The sequence below is a fragment of the Ursus arctos genome, unplaced genomic scaffold, assembly GCF_023065955.2.
Source record: "Ursus arctos isolate Adak ecotype North America unplaced genomic scaffold, UrsArc2.0 scaffold_9, whole genome shotgun sequence".
In the NCBI taxonomy this organism is placed as follows: Eukaryota; Metazoa; Chordata; class Mammalia; order Carnivora; family Ursidae; genus Ursus; species Ursus arctos.
The window spans coordinates 3,439,319-3,461,792 of record NW_026623111.1 but is presented as its reverse complement, the minus strand read 5'-3'; the positions used below and the strand labels follow the sequence as shown (position 1 = coordinate 3,461,792).

General features: G+C 58.9%; 1 protein-coding gene across 18 annotated transcripts in view; it reads right to left on the bottom strand.

The window, feature by feature from the left end:
• ABLIM2 (actin binding LIM protein family member 2) overlaps nucleotides 1–22,474 on the bottom strand; it is a 143,853-nt gene that overhangs the window by 6,432 nt on the left and 114,947 nt on the right. For 17 of the 18 annotated variants that reach the window (XR_008958419.1, XR_008958429.1, XR_008958418.1 and 14 more), the window contains 3 exons: nucleotides 13,229–13,290; nucleotides 7,877–7,931; nucleotides 6,230–6,310 (listed from right to left, as the gene is read on the bottom strand). Coding sequence is in view for 1 of the 18 variants with exons in the window: in XM_044379362.3 (XP_044235297.2) it covers nucleotides 6,230–6,310; nucleotides 6,520–6,527; nucleotides 7,877–7,931; nucleotides 13,229–13,290 (206 nt within the window). In the remaining 17 variants the exon portion in view is untranslated. Of the gene's footprint in view, nucleotides 1–6,229; nucleotides 6,311–6,519; nucleotides 6,528–7,876; nucleotides 7,932–13,228; nucleotides 13,291–22,474 lie in introns of all 18 variants that reach the window. The other variant, XM_044379362.3, reaches the window with a different exon arrangement.

Genomic DNA, 22,474 nt, shown 5'->3' with positions numbered 1-22,474 from the left:
CGTCATGGGTCTCACCCAAGGTCACACAGCCAAGAAGACACAGAGCCAGACCAGGAAGCCTGGAGAAGCCTGGAGGGGCCCAGTGGCCGGAGAGCCCCCTCGGGGCCATGCTGCCTCTGCACCAGGCTGGGACCAGCCTGTCCCTCCCCCGGCCTTCACCCTGCAGGGCACTTCCAACAGCCCCTCACTTCTCCAAGCTCAGTTGTGCTCCTGGGAGGGACCCTCACCTGCTCCTTCCACCCAGCCCACTAGGCACTGCTGGGTCCTGTACCGGTGTGGGATGTGCCAGGGTGGGGCTCAGGCCCAGGCCTGCTCAGCCTGCCTCTCCTGGGCCAGCGAGGGGCCACTTTTCTCTGGAGGACTGGGCTCCACGGTGCAGCCCTACTCGCTCACACGGCCTAGCCTGCGAGAAGAGGGGGCCTGCTGCAGAGCAAGTCCCACTGAGTGGGGCCACACTCTGAAGCTTCAGCCCCTTAGCCCGAGGCCCCTGCTAATGACATCATCGTATCATGGCATCACCGTCACTACGACATCACTGTCATCACGACATCACCGTCATCACGACATCATCACATTATGGTATCATCATCATCACCACATCATCGTCATCAAGATATCACCAATACAACGTTATCATCATCACAACGACGTCATCATCAGCATGGCATCATTATCGTTGCATCATGGCATCGTGGTGCCCACAACATCACTGTCACAATGACATCACTGTCAACATGACAATGGCCACTGCCATTTGTGGAGTGTTGGCCTGTGCCTGGGGAGAGCTGGGAGCACTCCGCATGCAGTCACGTGACCTCTCCCAGAGCCCGTGTGGTAAGGAGGGGACGCAGGCTGTGCCAGATGGAGTGACGTGGCCGTCAGGTGCTTTGAGGCCCTGCATCACCATCATGTGTCCTTGCCCACCTCTCCTGCCACGACTCTGCTCTGTGGTGGGTTCTAGAACATGCCAGGCTCTTTGCCACCCCAAGGCCTGCAATGTTCTTTCACTTCGCACATGGCTTTTCCTCATCCTCTATGTCCCAGCTCAAATGCCCCTCCTCCAGGGGACCCTCTTGGGTTGCCTTGGCCAATCAGGCCCCTGCTGACCTGGTCATTGCTGACCTCATCCAGCTCCCAGCTCCATGAGGGTGGGCACAGGCCTGCCAGTTCAGCCTGGTCTCCCACCCTCCTCCAGGGACAATCTCTGTTGGCCATGTGTACCCCGGAATTCAAATCTCTGTTCCCATGTCCCTGTCATACTGCCTTCCAGCTTCCCCCCTCTCCATGTGGTCTGCTTCTGTCTGTCTACCTTCCTCTCCCCTGTGGTTCCTTCCTCCCTCCCATCCTCCACCCTGAAATCCCTGCCACTTGGCCTGGCCTGGGAGGACTGCTCATGCTCAGACCTGGAAGCCCCCGAAGTGCTGGATTCTCTGCGGCCCCGTCTCTCAGAGGCTCCCAGACCCTTGCACTGGGCACACACTGGGCCGCTGTCATCAGTCTATCAGATTCTCACCAGACCAGTTGGATGAGTTTAAACAAAGGACATATTCTTAACTACAGGATCCTTTTTTTTTTTTCAGGCACATTCTGACTTGGGTTCTTACTGTTGGAGCAAACTCAGGGGTGCATTTAGCCTCAAGGTCTGGTGGGGACAGTCCAGAAGCCACAAGACGCCTCTGCAAGGGGCTGCTCCCTGAGCTGTGCAGACCTGAGCACTTGCAAACCCTGGATGTGTCGGGTCTGGAGGGCCCTCCAGGGACTCCCTGGGCCAGGCCCCCAGGCCCCTTTTGTTCTCATTCACTCGTTTGCTTCCCATGGTGGCCGCCCTTTCTGTGCCAGCCTCGCCAGGTGTGGTACCCAGCTGTGTGGCCAAACACTAGTCTAGGGGCTGCTAGACTTCTGTAGATGGGGTTCCCGTTAGTAAAGCTTAGTCTCGGTACCGAAGGGGCCTCACCAATCTGCGGGAGGCCTTATGAGCAAAACCGGCCGCTTCCCGGGAAAAATTCTTCTTCGAAGCATCAGCTCCGGCCTGGGTCTCCAGCCCGCCAGCCTGCCCGCCAGGTTTCAGACCTGCCTGCCCCCACAGCAACGGGATCCAATTCCTGAAAATATGTCCATGTCTGTGTTGTCTGCCTGTTCACCTGTTTATCTCCTACTGGCTCTGTCTCTCCGGAGGCTTGGCTGGGACAGCGTCCTAGCTACAGAGCAGAATGTCCCTGGGTGTGCACTGACGAGCCGGGGCACAGCAGACGGTCATCCTGAACAATGTGTGACCCCCCCGCATCAGGATGCCGCCCTCGCACGGCGGGACTGATGCATGGGCGGCATGGTGATGTCTTCCGGCAAGGGCCGCGCAGAGATGTGCCGGGAGTGGCCTCAGGATATCTGATTCTGCCCAGCAACAGTCAAGACTCCTTCTGCTCCTGGAAGCAGACCCTTGGAGGGTAACCATCAAATGCAGCAAGGGCCTGAGACCTTCCAACGCATGAGGCCCTCAGGTCCTGTGGCCAGGAGCCAGGGCCCACACCCTCTAGGACAGAGAGCCCTGGATCTCAGGAACGGCACTCAGCCAGGCCCCCGATGGCTCTCCCAGAAAGTCTGCCTGCCCACTGGGGTCACATGCTTCATCTGACCGTACTTCCCTGTGACCACACTTCCAGAGCTGCCAAGGACTGCCATTCCTCCTCCACATGTCGCCAACATTTACGGAGCACCTACTATGTGCTACGGGCCCCTATCAGGAACCTTTCATTTCACCAGGCTAAGCACCCTGAATCTCCCTGGCCAACCCCATCGCATCCATCATCGTCACGGTCCCAGCTCATCCTTCTCCACGCAGGGGCCACCACCACACCCACCCCATCCCGCCGCCCTGGAGTGACACCAGACAAGTCCCTGCCACTCACCACTCTGCACACTCCATGACCCAGTCCTGCCACCTTGACCTCCCAAATAGTGCCCAAACCCCAGATCCGCCCACTTCTCGCCCCGGCACCACCCCCACCCCACCGTCCGAGATGCCAGCGTCTCTTGCCTGGATGACTCAATTGCCTCCCAGTCTCCTGTATCCACATGGCCAATCTGGGCCTCACAGTGCAGCCTCGTTGTTATTTTGAATTACAAACCTAACAGGGAGTCCCTCAACTTAAAAGCCATTGTCCTTAAGACTAAAATCCACACTGCTTAACATGGCCCAGGGCCCTGTAAGGCCTGGCCCCATTCTTAACCTTCACCCTGCTCAAGTACAGACAGGTTAGCCTCCTTAAAGTTCTTCCTCAAACAGCCCCTGCTTCTTCCTGCCCCAGGGCCTTTGCACATGCAGTCTGTGCTTCCTGGAATTCTCTTCCTGTGGGCCTCCCTCGCCTTACACACATGGACGTATGTGCACACATACACACACACACACACACGCAAACACAACACTTACTACACCCAGTCAACTTCTACCCATTTTTAATGGCCCATGTTCCTCCCCTTTGAGCCCTTCTCTTGGTATATAATTACACATACTCATTTGGGGCATCCCCTGATGGGTTCTGTCTCCCCCATCACACTGAGTCTGGGAGGGCAGAGCTCATGTGGTTTTTGCTCATCACTCATCCCAGGACCCAGCTCAGTGCCTGGCACAAACTCAGCAAATGAATGAGAGTCAGCAAAGCATTCTGGGAGCCAGGGTAGAGAACTTGACAGTTCTCCTTCCAGAGACTGACCCTACAGAGATGAGCTGGGCTCATCAGCTGTCCGCCAAATCCATCCTCTCCTCTTGCTGGCCACGCAACACGGACAGGCTGCCTCGCATGGAGCTTTGCCGTGGGATTGAGCTCCAGCCGGTGGGGCGCAAGCAGAAGCCCCATCTGCCGCTCCACAGCCTGGCCTTTTGGACCCTCCCCAGTGTGGACGTGGGACCACCACACAGCCATTTACGAGGATGAGCAGATCCCTATTAACTGGCATGGAAAAATGTTCACGTCAAACACAAGAGAAAAAAAAGCTGATATCAGGGGCACCTGGGGGGTCAGTCGGTGAAGCATCTGCCTTCGTTCAGCCCAGGCCATGATCCCAGGGTCCTGGGATCCAGCCCCACATCGGGCTCCCTGCTCAGCGGGGAGCCTGCTTCTCCCTCTGCCTCTGCTACTCCCCACCCCCACTCGTGTTCTCTCTCTGTCAAATAAATAAATAAAATCCTTTTTAAAAAGCTGATATTGAACTACATAAACAGCGTGAACCTACTTATCAAAAACTGGATTCAGTGATTTTGGGTATTTGTACAAAAAGAAATTTCTGGAATCCTGTCCACCGCGGTGCTAACAGGAATTGTAACTCGGTGGGGGAATTCCGTGTGATGTTTGTGTTCTTCTTTGCATTTTTCTGGAGCTCTACAAGAGTTATAAATTGTTTTTATATTAAAAATAAAGCTCTCTCCCCTGAAATAAAAACATCAGGGGCCCTCCTGTCCCGCTGGGATGCGGCCCCTCCTACGCCAGTCCTGGCTCACCTCCCGGCTCTGAGCCCCGAAGAATGTGGGACGTGCCCCACTGCTGGTAACATTTCCAGCTTCCTTCCCCGCTCCGCGACGATGAGAGGAGAGCGATTACCGAGACGCACCCTTGGGTGTGTTCTTGGAGAATGGGTGATTAGCCCATTACCCAGTCCTCAGAGTTTGCTCAAAGCAAGTATTTAGAGGTACTAACCACTATCTTGCACCTCTCATTCAGTATTTAGCAAAAAGAAAAGGGGGTTTCATTTAAAGCTTACCCCAGTCCCAAGAGGGAAACAGCTAGTCCTAATGGGCTCCTGGCCCCGGGGCCACCGCTGTGCAGGGAGTCCCGGGCACCTTGTTCTGGGCTCAGCTCTCGGGATGAGAGCAACCAGCCCACAGGGCTTGGCCCTTTAAGGAACAAAGGCACCCAGCAAATAGGCGCCCTCCAGTCTGCGGAGATGACCACAGATCAACAAAGACTCCACCCAGCAGGAGCCAAAGAGCACAGCCCCTGCAGAGAAAGTGGGGACTGTCATACCTGAGCCCCACACAGAGGACGCCTAGGACCCTGTCTTCCCCGCGGCAGGTACCTGCAAAGTGTGAGGCGGCCCTCGTGGGTTCCTGGCTGCTGTGCGCACACGTGCTCTCTGGCCACCTCCACGTCCCAGAGCTGAACCTGGGCCTGAGCCCCAGGACCCCCTGCTCCCCTGGACTCACATACCTGCTTCCCGCCTTGCCGGCCCCGGCCTCCCCTGACCCGTGCTTATCCCAACAGTTCAGAACGTCTCAAGGATCTTTCCTTTTCTGTGGGGTAAGATCCAAATGTCCTGCTAAACGGACAGCCTCCTGAGCGAGGAGCTGCTGTGTCCTCCACCTTTGTGGTGGTTTGCCTGGCATGATGCCCTCGTGTCCTAGACGACAGTGGGATCTGGTGGGCTCACGGCACCGTCTGACTGTGGCATCCGTGGGCTCACTGGGCCATGCTGCCCCCTCCTCCCCAGCCACCTCCCTTTAGCGGGACACCTGCTGCCTGCATGGCCCACCACCCTCCCGTGGGTGCTGGGTCCAAGGGCTCCGAGCTGTCTCCTGGCTCTGGGGTGCCTGTAACCATGCCCTGGGCCACGGACAGAGCCTTCGGGACTGCCCAGCAAGACAGTCATCAACAGGCAGCGAAGCCCCGTGACAGGGCTCAGAGGTGAAATCTAGCGCACGGACACTGATTACTCAGTAGGACGATTGCGGGGATTAAGTCCTGCAGATCAGCCACGGGCCCACGGCTCATGGCAAGTGCTCAGCAAAGTCCTTTCGGTCAACAAGTATCATCCAAATACCTACTCTGAGCTGACGTCCTGTTGGCCTTTTAAGCCTACATTTGCTCTCCAGAGATGAGTTTATTATTCTCGCTTGGTTCAAATATGGCCCAATGAGAGCCCACGGACTGTGACCACTTTCTCAACGTCAGTCCCGGGGGAAAGACGAGCACCACTGACTAGCACGGTCATGGAGCCTTCCCTGGCCGGATGCACACAGCAGAGCCCTCTGCAAAGCCATCTGTGTTGGGGTCCGCTCCCATGTTCTCCCGCCCTTGGAACAACGCGGGGCCTTGGCTCCGAGCCCGCCGCGGGCCTTGTGCTGCCCCCCCCCACCCCGCAGGAACACGCAGGGGTGCTGAGTGCTGACACCAGGGACAGGCATCTGTGGAGGACGCCCAGCTGGACTGCGCACCCTCCCCCCCAGACGCCCTCCTACCTCCAGCCGTGTCCGGTCCACATCCTTGGGCAGTTTGACGCGAATTCGGTTGGTGACAATGAGGGCGTCATAAGGATAGATCTGTGGGGAGAAGAAACTGCAGGTTCACCCCAGGAAGCAGGCGTGTGCCGGGACCAAAGGGCTGAGCCGAAGGCCAACAGAGAGGTACATACTTGCGCTGGCATCGGACACACACATTTCATAGGAAACCACAACAAAAGGAACTTTTAACCTGGGCAGGTGCGTGGTGGCGGGAAGAGGTCGGAGTGGCAGTGGGCGGCCCCTCTTACCTTGTATTCTGTAAGAGAGAGAGCAGAAGCCACGCGTGGCGGTTTAGAAAGCGCGGAACGCGGCCCAATGGCAGAAGCGGTCTCGTCCTGGGGACCTCACCCCCACCCCCACCCCCACCCCCACCCCCGGCGGCCTGCATGGGGGTGTTAGTCCTCGGAGAGCAGATTCTCCAGAGGGAAGCTGAGAGCGGGAGGCATGGTCAGGAGGCTGGAGGCCAGACTGGGAGCCGGACGCAGCACTGTGTCCCTCAGGCGTGACGCAGGCGTGACTCCCTGGTGGTCCGGGCCGCCCTCAGAAAGCGGCCTGCCTCAGTTTACCCACCTGTGGAGTGGACATCCCAGGGCAGTTTTGGGGGCACAGCAGACACTGACAGTCGCTCAGGGTCTGACACCTCGGCCTCTTACTCTTTCCTTCTTGACCCCATAACTCCTCCTTGACATTACTGAGCCCCACACGCTTGCTTTTTAAAAGGCTTTTCTGCCAGACTAAAATCGTCATGTCAGAAAATAGACCCGTATGGATCAGAGCACATAGAACCCTCAGAAAGCAGTACCCCTAGGACTTGGGTCACAAGCTGGTCTTGGGAAGGAGACCCTGACAAGGGGCCTGGGCAACAGGGGCCGGTCCCCGAATGTCCCAGCGGGCCACAAGACACCCTGACGGGTCAGCTCTGAGCCTGGGGACTTGGAGAGCCACGTGGAGGGAGCCGGCTGCGAGCCCCCAATGCTCTGCTGCCCAGCGTGAGCCATCCCGGGGTGACAGGGGTGAGAGAGCTTGGCCCCGCGCAGGAGGGGCTCAGAGCTAACACAGCCCCTGGTCAGGCACCTGCCATGAGACCCGGGCCATGCCAGAAACACCAGCCTCCTGGCAAGCAACCTTCCTTGTTCGAAGCCCAGGAGGCCCCCATGGCGGAGCGGGTGGGGGTGGGGGGTGGGGGGTTGGAGGCAGGATGGGACCCGAACTCATTCGACTCAGACCCCAGGGGCGTTTTGTTGTGATGCTTCTTCTGTTATTGCCATGAAATGTAACGGTGGGTGATTAGGTTGGCCTCAGTCCCGGTACAGGCTGGCTATCCCAACACACATCTCTCTCCCCAGTGACCAGAGTGACCACAAATCAGGACAGGGCCAGCCATACTCAAGGATGAAGAGAAGGGAAGGGAGCACCTCAGGAACAAAGAATGGAGGTAACCGGCTCCTCGAGTGGAAACGAACACCCCCATGCTCCCACCACTGCACGATGCTCAGAGCCTTTGCCAGCTGGCCCTGGAGGGGCCCGTTCAGAATGAGACTTGTGGAAACGTGTAAGTGACCCCTGCCCCAGCCAGAGACCCACAGGGGTCCCCGCGTCTTGTACCTCGCGTGCCCCAGCTGGCATCCGGGTCTGCTCCACAAGGGGCCAGATTGGCATTCTGGAAGAGAAAGAGAGAGGGCGGCAGGAGGCAGGCTGCTCTGGTGGGTGGTCGCGCCTTGGTGCTGCCCAGCCCAGGGGGGGGGCTCCCCAGAGTCCCCGGCGCCTCGGCTCTGGAAGGGCCGTGCTGGGGCTCACTTGGTGGGTCCGCTCGCACGCCTCTCCCTGCCTTCCAGGCAGCCATGGACCCTGACTGGCCCAGCTCTCCCGCTTGCCTTTCGAGCCGCTGCCACGTGCCTGCTCCCTGCGGCCCCCTAGGGGCGCGGCCCAGCTGGCATGGAGGCCGGCCCGTGGGGACCTCTGCTCCCCTCCAGACCCGGTGGGCCCCAGGCGCCCAGAAGGCCCAGTCCGTACAGCCCCTGGATAGAGCCCTGCGTGCTCCGAGCAGCTGTGACAGAGGACGGCACTCAGGTGGGGACACTCCGAGGGAGCAGGTGCCTGCCTCGTTCACGGCATTCGTCAGCAGACTGCCATTTCCGTGCGTCTCCACCACCCATGCCAGGAATTCTCTTCCCTTCTGCCCGCCTGAAAAAATCACCCCACAAACCACTAAAAGCAGGTGCTGAGCCCCTGTGTCTCTACCCCCAGCTCCCGTGCCTGGCATGTACGGTGCGAGGCAAGTGCTGCCACGGCCCGCAGTCCACGGAGCTGCTGGGAGAACACGGTCCCCACACGCCCAGCCCCTGCTGCCGGGTCTCGCACCGGCTCGGTGCTCTGGGCCAGCACTCCTGGGATCGCGTGTGGGGTTTCAAGGCAGCCCTGCAGTCCCAGGGGAGAGTCGCGTGTCGCCCTGGACGGGGCGACCGGGAAAGCGTGGTGGGCACCACTTCTTAGGGTAGAGGAGTGACACGCGAGCAGGAATAATCCCGTGGAGTGTGCAGGCAGGGGACGAACCCAGAGAGCCCCGAGCCCAAAGTCCTCATTCCAAACAGGGGACACAAGGGTGGTGAGTTGGGCGAGCACGGAAGTGGACGGCTGGTGCCAGTTTCTAGTCAAAGATCTGGTGTTTTGTTCATCACAAATTTTCTTGCATTAACTTGGATTTTTAAAAAAACATTGCCTTAGAACATTATTTACTTTGATTACTGAGAATTCGGGCAAGTGCCTCACCCGCCTTACCTAGTCTCAGCCCTGGGACCCCGAGCCAGGCGCCCTCACCCCCACCCCCTCTCACGACCATCACAGAATAATTCTCCGTAGGGGTTTGCAAGACCAATTTCTGAGGCATTTTCTCAGGATGCCAAGAAGCACCCCCAGGCGCACCTGTCTGGTCTGGGAACCTCTTCCCGAGAAAGGCAGCAAACCTGCCCTCTGCTTGCCTTCTCCCGCCTGGCCATCCGTGATGCAGAAGAGAGATGCCTCCCCCTAGTGCCCACTGCCCTGCATCACAGGCCACGAACTCTCAGGCTACCACGGCCGCCTCGGGCAGTTAGAGACCGCTTTCCTAGCAGCAAAACCAGCTTCCTCTGGTCCACCAGGCTCTGAGGCCGGACAGAGACTCCCGGGAGAGGGGGTAGGGCATCTTCCAGGTGGAGGGCGGCACCGGATCAGTGGAGAGCAGGACAAGAGCAGCCTACCCTTGGCCCACCAAGTGCCTGGGACCTTCAAGACCTCTCTGGGGCAAGGGAGCCTTGGGGTCACTCCTTAACACGTGGGGTGGCCAGGGGAGCTCCACAGGCCCACCCCTTGCTGATTCCCTTGCAGTTCTCAACAGAGGCCCTGGAGACTTTAAAAGCAACAGATTATTCACCTCTCCCATTGGTTTGGAGTTTTCTAGGCGCCAGCTACCCTCCAGACACATTCTACAACCTTGGCTGCGAGCCTAGGAGTGGGCATCATCATCACGGTCTTATAGACGAGGCTTGGAGAGGTTAAGGAACGAGCCCCAGATCATACAGCAAATACACAGAACTGCAAACATCTTCACCCCTGCGTTTTGCTTCTCAAAAATGATGCTGGAATTGTTAGTAGGAGGAATGAAACTGCGGCCATGCACGGCTCATTGCTACTGTCTTGCTAGGACTCATGTTGGAATATGTCACCTAGTGGCCACCGGTGTGGAAGTTGGAAGGGGTAGGAACTTGCTTTAATAACAGTCACTCTTGTGGGAGCCACGCTGTTGAGCTTACGAGAAGCTTTCACGTTTTGACTGTTATTTGTCCTCCCCATGATCTTAAGAGGTAAGGATAATTCTTTTAAAGACAGGAGGTAGAGACTCGGGGAACATAAGTGACTTGCCCAAATACATACACCCGCTGGTGGCAGAGCTGGGTTGTGAACTCGGGGCTCAGTGGGACACGTGGTCCTTCCAGCGCTACCGTTGGAAAACATCGGACATCTTCATTTTAAGGTTTTCCTTGTACACGGGCATTTTTGCAAACGCTTTATGGACATGTGAAAACCTGATTCAAAAGGTACAGATTTTTCTCATATACCGAGCAGATGGTTTGCCGTGTGCACTATTCAATTGCTCCCTATGCCTTTTATTATTTTTTTGTCCACTAGATCCGCATGTCTGATTCAAAATGCCATACTCAAATTGCCTCCCACCTTGTATTTTATGAGGGTCCCCGGCACCGCTGCGCTGCTTGGCGCACTTCAATGTACAAATGCTACATCTGCTGGAGGACGTGTGTCGTCACAAACACGTGTCCCCTCTTTATGTCACTACTATAATCTGGCAGCCTCTGTCTTCCAGCAGGAGGATTCCGTCTGTTCATATTTGCCATCAGGGTTTTTCTGTTGGTGGCCAGTGGTTGTTCTCTTAATAAGAGACCAGGGGGCACACGTTGGGAGCCACGCCACCTCATCCACAGGAACGCCTGTGGCAGGGGGCTACTGTCTTACTTATTCCACAGAGAAGAGAGCATCTACCATGACTAGGCTCTCTGGCAGGCTGGTTAGCAGGACATTTTAACAAGCTCTGGGACTCAGGGTGGTGGCCCCTTGTGACAAATCCCTCTCAAAGCAAGAACTAGAAGCCTCTGTCTCCCCCGATGAACTGATCTCCTTCCTTCCATTGGATGAGAACTACACAGCCAGTCATGTTTGCCTTTTTGCCCTGCCTACCAGGAGGCTCAGACCTAAGCTTCAGTGCTTTGGCTCGTATAATGTTCTTTTGTTTCTGATATAGTTCTGATACATAATTTCTTTTAGAGCTTCCTCCTCCACTCCTTTGTGATTTGGGGTTTATGGGTGTCCAGGCTCAGTGCACCTCTGTTTTTACTTAGGGCCACCTAGAATCCTTTCCGGAAGTAGAGACACACCAAAAACAAACTAACAAGTGGCCACAGACAGTAGTGGGTGACCACATCCAGGTGCTGAGCCTGGCAATGCCGTAAAAGGCTGGTCATTCAAAAGCTCAATTATCTGGTCTTCCCACTGAGAAATAGGCATGAAATTACATACAAGTCTGAGAAAGTCTGAAAAAACAGGAAAGAACCTTTGCAGGGAAAAAGAACCCCCAAGCAAAGTCGCCAACGCTAGTCACCAATCTCCCACATAAGCCATGTGAAAAGCTGAAGATCTTCCCGCAAGGATGCACCCACCTTTATCAACCCCCACATCTGCGGGACGCACAGGCTCCCCCTCCTTCGAGGCCAGCAGGAGAAACACTCACAGAGGCTTAGCTCTCGACTCGGTAAAGCTCCAGCCTCTGGTCTCACTAGTTGGGGGAGAGGGAGTGAAGTCCGCGTCCATGCTGGAATGTCTGGATCAGCTGTTCCCAGCTCTTTCGGGGGTGGGGCATGTGGAGACTGTGGCCCTCTCTGCAGGTGCCAGGGGCATCGAGCCAAGTCATTCCAGCATGAACCAAGGAGGGCATCTCCCCAGAGGATGTGTGGTCCGGGCACCAATGATGCAAGGCTAGACATGCCGAGCATTCCTTCTTTAATTTCCTTCTACATATTGAGGGACAGGCCCAGGACTTGGCTGGAGGGGTGGAACACCACCGCCCTCGTGGGCCGCTGAGTCACAGAACAGCTGTTCCAGGTGTGCAGAGAACATTCTGGATGGTTTCCCCACCACCCTCAGGAGCCCTAACCCTGAGACCAAGGATTGACATTTCCTGGTGCTGTGGGGGTCCTCCGCCCCCCACCTGTCCCCCCGTGCCTGCCCCGATGTCCACTGAAGATGAAGGGTGGAGAAACCCTTAGGAGACAATCGAGAGAAGCATGTGGCATGCGCGCCCTGACTTGTCCCGTTCCAGAGCGTGAAGTGCGGTTAGTGGGAAGGGGGCTTTGCTAGAGAAAACCATGCAGAGGTGCCGGGGCCCAGGCTGGACACTGCAGTGGGTCGGACAGGGCCCGAGGAAGACACAGATGGCCAAGAAAACGCCTGCATCGTCCCTGTTCTTGGATGTGTCCCTGCGGCCAGGGCCCTGGGTGCGAGGTGTGCCCTGGGGGCCGGAGGAGGCTGTCCCGGGCGTTCCACGCTTATGCCGAGACCTCTGCCGTGCAACACGCGGGGACTCGACTGCTGAGCGCCTGCTCTGGTGGAATGACTCGCCCCGGTTTTGGACAAATGCCCTCAGACAGCGGAGAGGCTGCGGAGACGGGGTGTCCCGGGACTGTGTGTGTTGGGGGGTCCTCTGGTGCCATCACACACGCCCCACCCCAGGGGTCCTCACTGGGGACTCATGAAGCTGTGGGAACAGCGACAAAAAGGAACCCAGCCCCTCCATGGGGACAAGCCAGGCCCCAAACTCTCCAGGCTCCCAGTCCAATGTCCCGGATGGGAAGACGGGAAGGGGAAGGCCCCCCAGTCTTTAGCTGGGAGCAGCCAGGGAAACCAGCTACGGAGTGTGGGATCCGGGAATAATTACAGGTGCAAACGGCAGCATCAGGGGCGACGGTAACAGTCACAGATGTTAAAGGCACCACTCGTGGTGACAGTCGTGAGGGCCGTGACAGGGAGGGGCTGATGCAGTCCAGGAAAGAAGCGAACCGTGGTGCCCCTTGCTCGCCAGCTAGCTGACCCCTTAAGCCCCTTATTAGGCTCCAGGTCACAGAAGAAGGATGTGGCTCAGGAGGGGCCTCAGGGGTTCAGAATATTCTGCGTGGGCCCTGTCTCCCTCTCCGCACCGCACTGAGGTCTCCTTGGGAGCCGGGGGCCGGGGTTAGATGGGAGGAAGGGAGGGGGTCCCTGTTCTGGCCTGGCCCTGGTCCGCAGGGCAGCAGGCAGAGGCGGTGGGTGAGCGGGGTCCCCGGGCCCCTCCTTCCGGCCGTGTGGGCACCACGCTCAGGCTCACAGCACGTGATGGTTAGTATACGATGAGCCAGGGAGGGGTCGAGTACCTACCCGGTGGTCCAAGCCATTCTTTCCGTGTCCTGGGAGAGGGTCAGATTTGGAATAGGGGAATCCTGAAACAGACACAGCACAGCTCTGTCACGCACGCACGGAGGCCGGGTCCCGGCCAGAGGGGCTGGGCTCGTGACACCCAGAAGGGCCCCCGAATCACGCCCTGCCTCCATCATGACCTCCATCCCCAGGGTGCTGGCTGAGGAAGAAGCCGGCAAGGGCGTGATGTCCCTGAGTCCGCTTAGGACACCAGGAACACCGCGGCACCCTCTTGCCAACCCTGGCCCGGTGGGCACCTGTGTTCTCTGACAGCCTGAGGCCTTGGCATCGTCTGTCACCCAGGCCGAGCCCCTCATCCGGCAGCCAGGAGAGCTGGGGACAGGGGCGGGAGGGAATCCCCGTGGGGGGTGGGGCTGTGCCATCCTGAACCAGGGGCAGCACACGGGGGCTGCCACCAAGCAAAGGCCGCGTGGGAACTATTTTATTTTTTTTAAAAGATCTTGAGCTATTTGCCGTTGGGGGATTTCACATTAAAATCCTAATTTCCGGCTTCTCTTGAAACAAAAAAGGGCTGGTCTGAGACCCTGGGAATCCCACAGCTGAGCCAGCTGTCCCGCTCACGCCGCTGTCTGCCCCGCGTGGGCCCCAGGCTTGGACTCTCCGTTAACCTCTGTGACGTGTCCAGGGACAGGGGTGCGGAGGCACTCCGCTACGTCCTTCTGGCTCAGGGGGAGGACACACGGCAGAGCCCAGCCCCCTGGAGGAGAAGGACCCCCCCACCCTGGGGGGAGCTCCGGGGGTCCTTGCTCCCAGCACTGGGCTGGCCCCCAGCGGCTCAGGCGCCGCCACCCCGAGCCAAATGCCAGCGCCCACCACGGGAGCCACGGGGCTGCTAGTCAGGGCGCAGCGGGCGGTGGTCACGTGTCCTGGTGTTCACAAGGCCGCGTGTGTCCGTGGGACCAAGGACAGAGTCTCCATGTGGGCGGGTGCACAGAACTGTCTGCCCCCCACTCCAGGAGGGCCTTGCTTCTGAGCAAAGGATGCCCATCCAGATACCTCTCATCTCAGGGGTCCTCACGAACTCTGGGGACGGAGAAGACGCTCTGCACCGCTCATGTGTGGACCCGGGAAAGCCTGTCGGTGATGTCTCAGCCCGGGAACCTATCCTGGGCACTTGTTTGCCCCCACGTGGCCTGTCGGAAGGTCCCGGATGTGGGCCAGAAAGGGCCTTTTGCCACATCGAGGTCAGGGTTCTCAAACTTCTTTTAACAAAGGCACCCTCTTGCCGCGTGAGATGTTATGCGAACTCCGATGTACGGAACGGGGGGCAGTGGAGCTGGACAGAAGAGGGGCGAGGGGCCAGACCAGCCACCCCTGTTCCTCCCAGCCTCGCCCATGCCTCCTCCAGGTCAACGACTAGCCTCCCACTCTGCAGAGGGGGAGTCGAGGCCCGGAGTCGGGCGGCCTGCCCAAGGTCACCCAGCCCCAGGGTGCCAGACGAGGCCCCCTGACTCACAGTCCTGCGGTCCCTCCTAATTTACACACAGAGCCAGGCACAGTCGGGGACGTGAGGCTGTGGGGTCGAGGATCTGAGGAACCCTCCGCAGAGACACAGGAGCTCCTGCTCGACCAAAGGTGCTGCAGCACGGGTTCTCAAAGTGGGGTCCCTGGCTGGCGGCACCCGCTCATCGGGAGCTGGTCGGAGAGGCAGATTCTCGGGCCCGCCCTGACCTGCTGCATCGGAATCCCGGGCTGGGCTCCAGTGAGCCGTGGTATGCAAATCCTGCAGGGCAGTCTGATGCACGCGAAGGGTTGGGGCCTCGAGCACAGCAGTGCCCTCACCTGTGTCCTGCGCCTGGAGGCCCTGCTGGCGCCCGGACAGCTGTCACAGGGCCCCGGGCTCAGGCTGCCACCTGTGGTCTCCGCATCTGACCGCTTCGCACGAAGTGCACAGACCCTGCTCCACGAAGGTCACCCTGTTCTCCTGACTTTCCAACGACAGTGGTCCTGTCTCTCTTCTACCTACCTTGAGCGCCCACATCGCATAATGTCACAGATTCTTCTTCAGCCGTCAGACAGGATTTCAGAACCTCGTGGAAAGAAGAGTCGATGATAATCACATTGTTTTTACCTCTTCGGATGGCCTCTCTGCTCCGAGGCCCCTAGTCTTCTCTTACCATGCCCTTTCTGCTTGGACACCTGCCTCCCACGATTCTTTAAACTTCTGCTCGTGAAAAATGCTTAGTGTTGAGAATTTCTTCCTTTCCCATTCATTCCCGTAGGACAGGCTCCCCCAGTGCAGAATTCGCATTGACGGCAACCATGCCTCGGCACACGGAAAGCACCCCCTTCCCGCTGGCCCCGTGGTTTCTGCGGAGAAACCCGCTGTCTACAGGGAGGCCGTCTTCTGTTGCAGCTGCTTTCAAGGTCCGCCATCCCCTGTCTTCAGATTTTCACAGTTCAATTATCATCATAACTGGTTTTAACGTGAACTCCTTTGGACTTGTCCTGTTTGGGGTTCTCGCAGTTTCCTGGACCTGTAGGTGTAGGACTCAGGCCACCTTTGGGAAGTGTCACCCGTACCTTTGAGTGCTTGGTCCAGCCCACTCTGTTCTCTGCTTCCGGAACTCCAACGCGACAGATGTTGTCCCACCGATTTCCGAGGCTCCGTTCATCTTTTTCCCGCTGTTTTCTCTCTGTGGCTCGGACTGGGTCATTTCTGCGGCCCCAGCTACGAGATCGCCGACTCTGCCGTGTTCTGCTACGCTGTTTCTGGATCCATCTGGTGAATTTTTTTTTTTTAAGATTTTATTTATTTATGTGACAGAGACAGCCAGCGAGAGAGGGAACACAGCAGGGGAGTGGGAGAGGAAGAAGCAGGCTCCCAGCAGAGGAGCCCGATGTGGGACTCGATCCCGGAATGCCGGGATCACGCCCTGAGCCAAAGGCAGACGCTTAACCACTGAGCCATCCAGGCGCCCCCCCCCCCCCCCGGTCTGGTGAATTTTTAATTTTGGTTATTTTATCTTTCAGGTCTGTAGTTTCCATTTGACTCTCTTTTTTGGGGGTAATGTGCATTTCTTTGGTGAGACTTCCTTTCTTCATTTTTGGGTATTTGTTTGCTGAAGCATTTTTTGGGTGGCTGCCCTAAGCATCCTTGTCCAGGAACGCCGACATCTGGTTCTTGTCAGTGTTGTATCTGTTGCTTGTCTTTGCCGATTCAAATTGGTATCTTCACGGCTCTCTGTTGTCTCCCGGACATTTTGGACGTGACATGGGGGGCAGCAGACCCTGGTGGAGCCTTCCATCGAAGCGGCTGCGGCTTGCTCGGGTGCGGCGGGTGCATGGGGCCTGGTGTGCACGGCCCACGGTCTGACGACAGGCTGGTTTTCAGAACGCTCGCCACCGTGCTCTTCTGGGCTGCCAAGTCCAGCTGGGGCTCCTGGGACCACCTGTGGGGCTGAAACGAGCTTCCCCGGTTGCTCTGTGCCCCGAGGTGGGGGTGGGAGACACCGGCTGCCGTGGAGAGGGTCTCCTGGGCCCACCCTCCAGGTGGCCAGGTCCCAGCGGGCTTCCTGCTTCCTATCTGCTGGTACGGAAGATGCCTACCCGGCCGCCTGGTGCACTGCATGGGAGGTGGGAGACGGGGTCCTGTGTCTTCCCTCAAGTCCTGGGCTCCCTAGCCAGCCCACTTCCTCTTTCCACCCGGGAGATTTCTGCGATTTGTCTGCTGTATTGTTTCGGGGGTGGGGTTATACTTAGTGGGGATGAGCAAGGAGAGAAGAGGCTCCACACTCTCCCCTCCCCTCCCCCCGGCTGCCAAGCTGACCCATCAAACTTGGCCTCTCTGGGGCTGGGATGAGCCATCAGATTTTAAAGGTCCCAGTGACCCCCTGTGCAGCTAGGGTTGAGAGCCACTGGCTTAAAAATCCCTTTGCACACTCAGAGACCCTAGCTGACCCTCGTAGGCCTGTGCATTACACAAGACCTCCTTCTACAGGTAAGGAAGCCGAGGCCCGTGAGAGGAATGGCCCCCACAAGGTCAATGCCTGCTCAGGAAGAGGATAAAACGAGAGCCCAGGACGTCTGGCTTCCGGAACCAGGGATCCCACCTATGCCGGCAGCTCCGTGCCCATGTGGGTTCGCAGGTGCGGGCGTCTTCTGGGCACCTGTGTGTCAGGCGGCCGTGAGAGTGTGTGCTGCGCGTGCATGAGAGAGAAGGCAGGTCTGCTGGGCCTGGGACGAGGCGGCAGCTGGGTAATCGTGAGTCTCCTTAGCCCTGTACGTGCTGCACACCCAGCCACCCCCATGTCCGTACTCGGTGCACACCGGCTCCCCTGCCACCTCCTCTCAGAAGCCCACCGGTGGCAGCCTTGTGCTCGGCATTCTGAGCGCAGTCTCCTTGGGTCTGTACCTCTTCTGGGCTGGCTCGTCAGAGGTCAGGGTAGCTGCTGGATGTACAAGCTGAGGCCCAGATGCAGCTAGAGACCAGCAGCTCGTCCCCGCCTCCAGGGATGCTCTGTGCACAGCTGATCAGCAGGGCCCTTCCCTGGGCAGATCGTCCACCAGCGCCCGGATAGGGAATTTCGCAGCCACATGGCCCTGCAGAGGATTGGGTCCAGGAGGGGCCGGAACTGCCTTCAGCCCCAAGTGACTACGAGAAGGATGCTCTCGGGTGACCCAAGCTCCAGGCTTCTGGAAGTAAGCGAGACGGGCTCACCGCAGCCAGGCCCGTGGACTGCCGTGCTCTGCCGCGACATCCCTCAAGGCTCAGGAGATAGGATGCCCAAGTGCTCGCAGAAAGAACTGGCTGGCCACGCCCTCCCCAGGAGTCCCTGCACCAGGTGACCTAACCACCTGCTGAATGCCGGGGTGCCCCCCTCACCTTGGCCCACTCCCCTAGCCCTGGCTCTCTCCCTCCCTGGTGGCTCCTCTGGGTTCCCTCCTGCCCCAACAAGACAGCACCTTGCCCACCTGCTTGCCCACCTGCTCGCTCTTTCCCCTTTCCTCCAGAGTTTGGCAGAGACTGGAAACAGGAGGAAGAGGACCCAGAGTGAGCTGGGAATGGACCCGGAGAATCACACCTTCTTTGGGCCTCAGACGCTTTGAAGAAAGTAATGCAAGCTCAGGAACATGTTTATCAGGCAGAAAGTCCCGGGTCTCAGTTACCCACTCGCATCTGGGAGCTGAGGACCTGCAGGGACCCTGCTCCTCGCCTGTCAGTCCAGCTGCGGGCAGCTCAGCCTGGATGTCCAGTCTCCCACTCCACGTGAAGACCCAGCCTGTACTCTCCTTATCTCTGAATGAAGCTGCCTCCATCTACCTGAGCCGAACTACCCCCATGCCATTCCTGATTCTGGCCCCCCCATTCCCCTCCATCTGCTCACACGTGGTCGTGCCATTCAGACCACTCAAGGGGTCTCCTCGCCACTTAGGTGGACGCCCCAATCCCTTGTGCTTAGCCCAGCAGCCTCCAGTCCATCCTTGGTGAAGCTGCCCATCCTTCTTTTAAAATATGCAGAACGGATCACCTCACCTGCCCGCTCACAGCCCTACATCGCTGACCTGCCGCCCAGCAGACAGAGTGGCATCGTAGCATCATATGCCGACCAGCTGGGTCCGGGCGAGTCCCTCTTCTGCCACCCCACTGGCTTCCTGTTTCCCAAATGGCCACACTGCTTCTTGCCTTGGCATGCCTGGACATGCTGTTTGTGCTGCTTAGAACATCTCCCGAGGGGAGCCTGGGTGGCACAGCGGTTAAGCGTCTGCCTTCGGCTCAGGGCGTGATCCCGGCATTATGGGATCGAGTCCCACATCAGGCTCCTCCGCTATGAGCCTGCTTCTTTCTCTCCCACTCCCCCTGCTGTGTTCCCTCTCTCGCTGGCTGTCTCTATCTCTGTCAAATAAATAAAATCTTTAAAAAAAAAAACCAAAACATCTCCCGAGGACACCTCCCCCTAGCAGCCCCCTAGGATGCCCCCCAAGGACGACCCCTAGGACACCCTTCCAAGACACTGTCCCCCATCCTGGATGATAGCAATCGCTTCCTATGGTCTTTCGTGCCCCCACTCAGGCCTGTCGAAACCTACATCAGATGAGGTCAGGGCTCTGCCGGGATCCCTCCATTCAGAAGCCAGGCTGGAGTCCTCCCCAGGTGACCGAGTCCTCCATGACCCTGTGCATCGTCACCTTCACCCCTACCGCGCAGCCCCTCGCCATCCTGCACCCCCACCAGGCTTCCCCTGAGCAGCCTCAGTGTTCGAGCCTACACCCCCGTCAAGTCTTGCTCAGATCCAGTCTCCCTGCCCTGACCGTACTGAACACTGCCCCCAGCACCTCCTGGGCTCCTTACCTGAGGGGCATTGACGCACACTTCCTAACTTTGTTGTGATCTCAGCCCCCACCCCACTAGCCTGCCGGCCCCTCCGGGCAGGGATGTCGTCCCCTGCTCAACCCCGGCACCCGCAACAGTGCGGTAACACAGCAGGCGCTCGGGGAGTATCTGGTGAGTGTGGGGCCTTGTCCTGCCTGTCGCGAACGAGGAGATGGCACTGACGTGCTGCTTCAGTCCTGGTGTCTGTGGGTTCTACCCCTCGGGGCCACGGGGCAGACCTAAGCCAGGCGCGCGGCCGACACCGGGTATTCTCAAGAGATCGGCACACAGCCAATCACGGTGCCTCGTTCTTTCACTCGTGGACTAGGAAATGTGGGAATGATTTTTGTCACCCCCCCGAGGACTGACAAGGGACGGGCCGTTTGTGACCAAGCCTCAGGCCCCGCGAGCGCTGGGAGGGAGCTAGGGCCGCAATCCCGAGCCTGGCCCTGGGCCAGACCCCCAGCAGTGGTGGGCAGCAGGTGGAGACAAGCATGTCCCATCAAACACAAGACTCCACAGGGAGGGACACAGAAGGTGACGCAAAAGCCAAAGCCATGGGACCACCATCTGTGCTGCCTCAGTTTCCAGCCCTCCGCCAGCCCTCTCATGTGCTGGAGCCTGAGGAATGCCCTGCATCTTTGGAAGCCCTGGGCTTTTTCTAGGGGTCACTGAGTCCTCTGGGCAGGGTCCCCAGCCAGCTGGACCTTTGTCTTCTGGGGGAGGGGCCCTACATCACCTCGTGTTCTTGTGGGGACAGTGAGTCTCATCCTGGGAGGCTCAGACCCTCTCTGCATAACAAAAACTCAAGGTCACCCCTTCCCTGTGCAGAAATCAGGCTTGCTGGTCACTGAGCACGTTACGCACAGTCCTAATAAGGCGCGAGTGCGGGCCAAAGAGAGTCACAGTCGTCCGATCCGACGTGCGTGTCAGTGAGGCCCTCTTCGGAGGACGATGTCACCACAGCGGCTCATGGCTGCTGCTCAATCATCTGCCCGTCCGCTGGGGCAGGGGGACTGGGCCACACTCACCTCTGGCTCTCCGCTGCCTAGCACTGTGCCAGGCACATAGTAGGTGCTCAATATATGTGTGGTGGAGGGATGGATGAATGACCGAATGATGAGCCCAGGCCCGCGTGAGATGTGCCGATGGGGTCATGAACGGGATGAGTCGCGCCCCCGCCCCATCGGCCCACGGAGGCCCCGGGCGGGCGGTGGTGGGCTGCACGGTGCTTGCTCCTGTTGGTGTCTCTGCCTCTCTCAGCTCCCTGCACGCTTCTCCAGGGGCAGGGGCGGCTCTTGTCTTCTCGGCGCCCCCTTGGCGCCCCACACAGCGTCTGGCACAGAGTGGGCGCTCAATAAATACCCGTTGAATTTAATGCATCTCAATTCAACAAACATTTATTGAGCGCCCACTGTGTGCAGTGTCACAGTCCTACCCTCCTTGGGCGCGCTACAGATGGTGTCCCGGGGTGCAGGTGGGGGAGTGCCTTGCCGCGTGCAAATGCTCTGCTCAGTAGCAGTCGTTTCCAAATGGAACTGGTGTGCGTGGGCACACGGTGGGAGCTCCTCGGGGAGAGTGAAAGGAGCCCCGAGGAAAGAGGGTGCGTAACCCTCAGTTTAGGAGCCCTGCCCGTCCCGCCCCGGGTTCTCGACAGGCCAGCACGCAGCAAGGCACGCGTGATGTAGGCGTGAGCAGTAGCTGGGTCCCGGCTGCTAGTCCCACGCACGCGGGTGCACCAGGCAAGGTCTTCAGGACAGAGGCAACGACACAGCGGCAATGGCTGCACGGTGGGTTCCCCCTCAGAGGAACCAACATGGGAACAGCGTAGAAAGCGGAGGAATGACAGGACTGTCATAATCGTCATAAGCAAGCTCCGTGAAGGGGAAGGCCGCATGCGCACATGCACACACACGCACACACACGCACACACGTGTGTGCGCACACGCTCGTTTGCACTATGGAGGAATCTCCCCCGTTAGAATGTGGATTCTGGCAAGTGAGGCGTTTCTTGCCAGACAGGTGCGCCCTGGGGAGAAGCACCGGGACCCCCACTGTGGCTGCGCGTGCCGCTAGTGACAGGGAGACAACAGCGAGGGCGAGGGGACGGAGCCGAAACAAGACCTTGCAGGTGTGTGACTGGCCAGTCAAAACAGCACGCACAGCCTGGGGGCCTCGTGGGGGGTCTCCCGCCTACGGGGCTCCTGGGATGGCCCTGGGCACCTGGTCCCAGCACGTGCAGGCGAGGAGGCTGTGCACTGGGGCAAAGACAGCACACACAGGCGACAGGGCAGGTCAGCGGCACGGAGGGGGCCCGCGGCCAGGCTTCTCCCCACGTGGTGCCCCCCCACAGGTGGGCTGCAGATATAAGTAGGGATCCCTGGGTCAGCGGGAGGTGGGGGGGCCTAGCACCACCCAGCAAGGGGAGGACGGGAAGCCATAAAAGGCCACCCTGAGGTCCTCAGACACTCTCTTCCTGAGAGTTCCTGGGCCCCATGGGTAACATGACGATGCCCCAGGTCCGGGACAGCTGCCAGGGAGCTGCCTGGCAGGTCCGCCTGTGACCAGTCCTGGACCCGCACCCGCCTGCATCCTCCCCGCACCTGCCGCAGGAGGGGTGCTGCACCGTGGACGAGTCACTCGGGGGACTGTTCTGGCGGGGTCTTCCTGCAGTGGCACCCACCCCGTGTGCCAGCCCAGAGAGCCCCACGTTCAGAGTGCTGCTCCCCCGGCGGGGCCGAGGCACAGGGGCTCACGAAGTCGGCTTGCAAACATTGAACATGAAACAGCGCCCCTCTGCTTTGCTCCAAGCTCTTCTTCACCAACGGCAAGGCCCGGCCGCCCCTCCTCTTCCCACCGAGCGCGCCCGTGTG